Here is a 4,939-nt window from a genome sequence, read left to right as displayed (position 1 = left end):
GCGTGTCTCGTCGATGCAAAATCCAACGCTTCAGACACGGTATATGTACAAAACCCTTAAACGCAAAACAAAAAAAGCAAATAAATATGCGATCGCACCAATCACCTCGCCTAACGTCGGATACAAAGCACACTTACCACACTGCCGCGACACTGGCAAGGGCAACGTGACAGCTGTACGTCACTTCGATTGCAACGACAAATGCGACAAGAGTTCCCAAATTCATTTGATGACTGTATCGTCGTTACCGATTTGCAATCGTCTACGGCGTTGACTGGCGTCAGTGGCGCAGCATTGAGTGTCGTTGGTGTACCAGCCAGCTGTCCAGTTGCCACAACGCTGTTGAATAACCGTATGGCCGTCGCCTCCGATAGTCCCTGCATACCGTTGGTCCGTAGTCGAATGGGCGCGCGTGCTGATGTTGATGGTTGGGACAGCAAGGCGTCAAATAGCGTGGCTCGTGCTCTTGGCAGCAATGATGACGGTGGAGGTGGAGGAGGCGGCGGCGGCGGCGGCGGCGCTGGTAGTGCTGCCGAAGGTGGAGGAGTAGGTGAAACCAAAACCGGGACCGGTGGTACTAGTTGAGCAGCGGCGCCGGATGGAGAAGACGACGTAATTGGAGGCGCTGGCTGCTGCAGCTTGAGGCCTTTGAAAACTTCCTCTATTGATCAACTAATAATTTTTTTTTTTTGATTTTCTTGCGATTTTCATACTAAAAATTTTAACATTTTTCCATTTACATATTTTGAAAATCCAAAGCAGCGACGCCTCGAGTTTGACAACAACTGCAAATAAATATAACGACACTGGAACGGAAGTAATTGTAGCAGGCGTTTGCCACAAAATGGAGTAAGTGTTTCTTATCAAAAAATTTATCAAAAAGTAATTTGTAGTTGTAAAAAATATATCTAAAATATTTCCAAAAAAATTTTACCATATATTCAAGACTCATATCGCAAAAGAGAGCGGAAAGTCTACTAAGACTTCTAGATTCTATACAGAACAGTACTGTTTATTTGTATGTATGTATGTAGATGGCATATCCGAAATACAGGAGCGCTGAGATTCAACTTGGTTAACCAGTTTCCAGCAATAAACTACAGCGGGGAAAGCTATTCATATAACCAGAAAACTTGATAAGCAAGAAGGTGGGAGCGCCTAAATTATATTATTATAACCACTGGGATCCCAAGAACTACAATATTTATTAAATATGCTTTTTGATATTATATATAGATTTTGCAAAATATTTTATTAGGAAATAAAGGCTATTTTTATGATATTTTTTGCTTTTAAAATAAAAATTATTTTTTAGTCCTACTCTTTGCGTACAAAATCAAAATTATTTTTATTTAGCTCAACAAAAAATAGTTTCCAAAACACTACCATAAGATACACAAATTTAATAGTTGAGTTTTTATATATCTTCAGGCTACATACATGGTGTTGCATTAGGCACATACATACAAAAAATTTCGCTCCAAACGAAGGAAAACCATAAGATTACATACGGATTTAAGTTTGAATTTATAAGGTGCTTAATGTAGTTTTTATGGCGATAGAAGAACAATTTAGTTGATGTCGATAATGTCGATAAATTGTTCTTCTATCGCCATAAAAACTACAACTCCCACATAATTTTATGAAAAAAATAAATAAAAAATTACATACTTACTTCGATACGTTCCATTTTAAGCATTAAAAAGAAACACGATTGGTTTACCGTAGCTTGAAAATGTTAATCTCTATATTTTCGTAGCAACAATTAGTACAAATTTAAACAAATATTTAAAAAACAATAAAAATATGTGTGTGTGTGTATAAAATTTTTTTAGATGAAATTCTCATAACTAAAATATGTAAGTCAACATTTCGTAAATTTTACAATACATATGTATATAGTATACAACGGGTATGAGAATAAAAAAAAAATATGTTAACACTGATTATGTGTGCAAGGCATAACTAAATTGTAATTGATAATTATTTTGTAATTAATGTGTGTAATTGTTATTCATATACATATATTTTTACATTTCAATTAAAAGAAAATCTTTATTGATATATTTATTTATGTGTAAATATGTATATTATTTATTGTAATAAACGTGTTGTTAGTATCTAGGCGTGATTTCATATGTTTCTTATCGAGAAAAGCGAAAACAAGCGCATGTGAAATATTGCATTTTCTCCATACGAGTACGGTTATACATAAAATATGTATTATATATATATATATATATATATAGATCATCAATTATTTGCTTGCTTCTTTCTTTTTTTACAAGTTGATAATTCTACTTAGTTCAATTTTTAACAAGTAGTTTTGTATGTAATTTTACATTAATGCACCACCAACAACAAGAACAATTATTCAATAGTCCAAAATAATTTTGTGCTACAGCGTGTAAATTCACAAGAAATTTCAAAAAATGTTCGCATTAATTATTTTTGAACGTACAAAAATATAGTCGACTTAATCTACGTCGTACGATCCAGATCGAGTTGCAAAAGTTTATACTCGTATGTACAATGTACCTACATATGTATGTACATGTGTATGAGAGATACGTTCTGTTTTTTTATTGCTCAAGATTTAGGAAACCAATACACAAAATGTGTTGTTTTTTTTTATATGCAATAATAAATAAATTTAATTACAAATACGTACTAAGTTTTCGTAGTTTTGTTAAAATTTCTTCATACGTTTATGAATTATGTTTTAATATTTTCAAGAGTTAGCAGAGTAGTACATAGAACAAGAAATCGTTCATCCCAGTGCCCAATACCATTGTATTCATAATTAACAACAAAAAATTTTGGCAAATATGTAGAACCGTTTTTTTTAAGATCGGTTTCATGGCAATGAAGGATTAGTATACACCAATAGTTATTTTTCAATAAATATTTTTAATTTTTTTTTTTTGCTGATGACCGCAGGCTATGATGTCAGAAGATTATTTAATTTGTGGTTTTTCCCCGATTTTATTGGCAATTACGGAAACGACGGTAGATGCTCTGTACGTATATGAAAACGCATTTCCAATCGGGTCGTTTCATCTCTACCATATCCTCGACATCGAGTAGTGGCGCTATGCCAGCTTTCTCACTGAAATAGAAGAAAAGTTAAAATTTAGAAACGGCACAATCCAAAAGCTACTTTAATTATTTGTTTGTTTAGGTACTTACTCGGCCACAGTGAAAGCTAATTCAAAATTATGTCTTCGGCTTTTTGGTGTTAATTTACTATAATCGAAGGCATCTGGCAAGAAATGATGTATTAGAGCACAAAATGCTAAACCATCTGACCAGCTGGCACTAAAGTTAGTTATTTGGACGTTCTGAAAAAACAAATTTTGTTTATTTTAATACGCTTACTCTTTGGAAATTCGAAGCTAAAATAACAGAAAAAGACAACATTGCTTCAAAAAAAAAACAAAGCATATGAAACAGCGAACAGAAAAATAGTAAAAATAAATGTATAAAAATATTTAGGGGATTCACAGGATGTGGTAACCGTTGTAAAATCTTAAGCTTAAAATTTTTTTTTTGTATGTAAAACAACGGCTAAAAGTAGGTTTTTTTTTTATCCGTTTAAAGACATTTCGGTGTAATTTGAAATCCTCTAAAACCATTTCAATCATTATTTTACATACAAAAATTTTAAGCTTAAGATTTTACGTCACTTTTGTCACTCTTGTGAATCCCCTAATCATGTAAATAAAATTATAATGTAGTTATAAGATTAATGCCCGGCATTAAAAAAAAAACTCATTTTCTCATAGGAAAGCAAAGGAACGTAATGAATACCGGCGGCGACATGCGTGCGAGCAAAATGATGATATCTAAAATTATTAAGCGTATTGGCTTACAATAGGGGAGTTCACGATGTGTAGCATTTTGGGTGTTAAATTACCACACTTAAAGTGCTACAAACCATGAATTCACCGTATACACATACATATGTATGTATCTCTATGGACAAACAAAGCAAACAATATTTGAAAAATAAAATTAGAAAATGCGCTGGTTAGGGCACAAAATTAATAATATCAAGTTGTTCAACTCGAGTTTGAATATATACTATTACGAGTGTTTCATAAATATAAATTTTTTTTTTCTCGCCACCCTGTAGAGCAACAGCTAAATCGAATGTTTTCGTATAACCTTTTTGGATAACACGCTACAGATTACAGATCTGTACACCGGTTTTGGATCACTTCATTTTCCCAAGATATTACCATTTTAAGTTGAAATTGTGAATGAAAAAATCAAACTTTAAAAGTTAAAAAATTTTAAACCAAAAAATTTTGCATAAATGTTTTCCCCTACAGTGGAATCGATTTTTGCTAATGGTAATAGCAGGAAAAATTCTGAAAAATTTTCTCTACTAAATATAGCTATGTATGCGCACTATCATATAGAGTTCAAAAGTTATGAACGTTTTTTTAAAGACGCCCTGCACTAAATAGTTAATAGCATTAAAATATGTAATTTAAAAGCCATTGTTTTCTGTAAAGAAAAACTTAGCTACATGATATGCAAAACGCTTTTTTAAAGGCATTAGAGTTCGGAAACCATTTAGAATGATGAACCGAATGAGAAAACCCAGATTTAGCTATTTTATAGGGTGCTGAAATGAAAATTATTTATATTTATGAAATTCTCTCATAGGAAGTGTTCCAAATCGATGGGAACATTTAGTCCCCAGTCCTGCTCCATACAACGTAAAACTTTCCAAAGATTGACTGTGCCATCTACAAACGCTGAGTCGTGAAACCCCCCAAAGTGCTACATTTTTTTTTTACATTTTGAACTAATGATTAGTTTTTTGATTTTGGCCGTTTTTATTATAATTTATTCGTTAATTTTGAGCTCCAGGCCGGTTGTTAAATAAAACATATATTTTGGCGGTTTTATTTATTACATTTATTGCTGT

At 32.5% G+C, this 4,939-nt stretch overlaps 2 protein-coding genes across 5 annotated transcripts in view; one reads left to right on the top strand and one right to left on the bottom strand.

Annotated features, from left to right (window-relative positions):
- Nucleotides 1-201: 201 nt before the first annotated feature.
- On the top strand, nt 202-585 carry LOC108375137 (homeobox even-skipped homolog protein 2-like). Its single transcript, XM_017631226.1, has one exon. It carries the CDS (start codon nt 202-204, stop codon nt 583-585), a length of 384 nt encoding a protein of 127 aa, XP_017486715.1.
- Nucleotides 586-2,062: 1,477 nt separating this feature from the next.
- Nucleotides 2,063-4,939, bottom strand: part of LOC108375139 (smoothelin-like protein 1) — a 19,799-nt gene continuing 16,922 nt past the window's right edge. For all 4 annotated transcript variants that reach the window (XM_017631231.1, XM_017631228.1, XM_017631229.1 and 1 more), the window contains 2 exons: nt 3,190-3,341; nt 2,063-3,109 (listed from right to left, as the gene is read on the bottom strand). In XM_017631231.1, the coding sequence (XP_017486720.1) occupies nt 2,986-3,109; nt 3,190-3,341 (276 nt within the window). In that variant the 3' untranslated portion in view covers nt 2,063-2,985. The remainder of the gene's footprint in view (nt 3,110-3,189; nt 3,342-4,939) is intronic.

The sequence above is a fragment of the Rhagoletis zephyria genome, unplaced genomic scaffold (assembly GCF_001687245.7).
Source record: "Rhagoletis zephyria isolate East Lansing unplaced genomic scaffold, Rhagoletis_zephyria_1.1 Rzeph_scaffold_08553, whole genome shotgun sequence".
NCBI classification, from domain to species: Eukaryota; Metazoa; Arthropoda; class Insecta; order Diptera; family Tephritidae; genus Rhagoletis; species Rhagoletis zephyria.
Note: the sequence above shows the minus strand (reverse complement) of the source record. Positions and strands in the feature narration are given on the sequence as shown.

What these genes read in the sequence shown, in the direction of transcription:
- LOC108375137 (XM_017631226.1), top strand. Translation starts at nt 202, where the DNA reads ATGCGACAAGAGTTCCCAAATTCATTTGATGACTGTATCGTCGTTACC.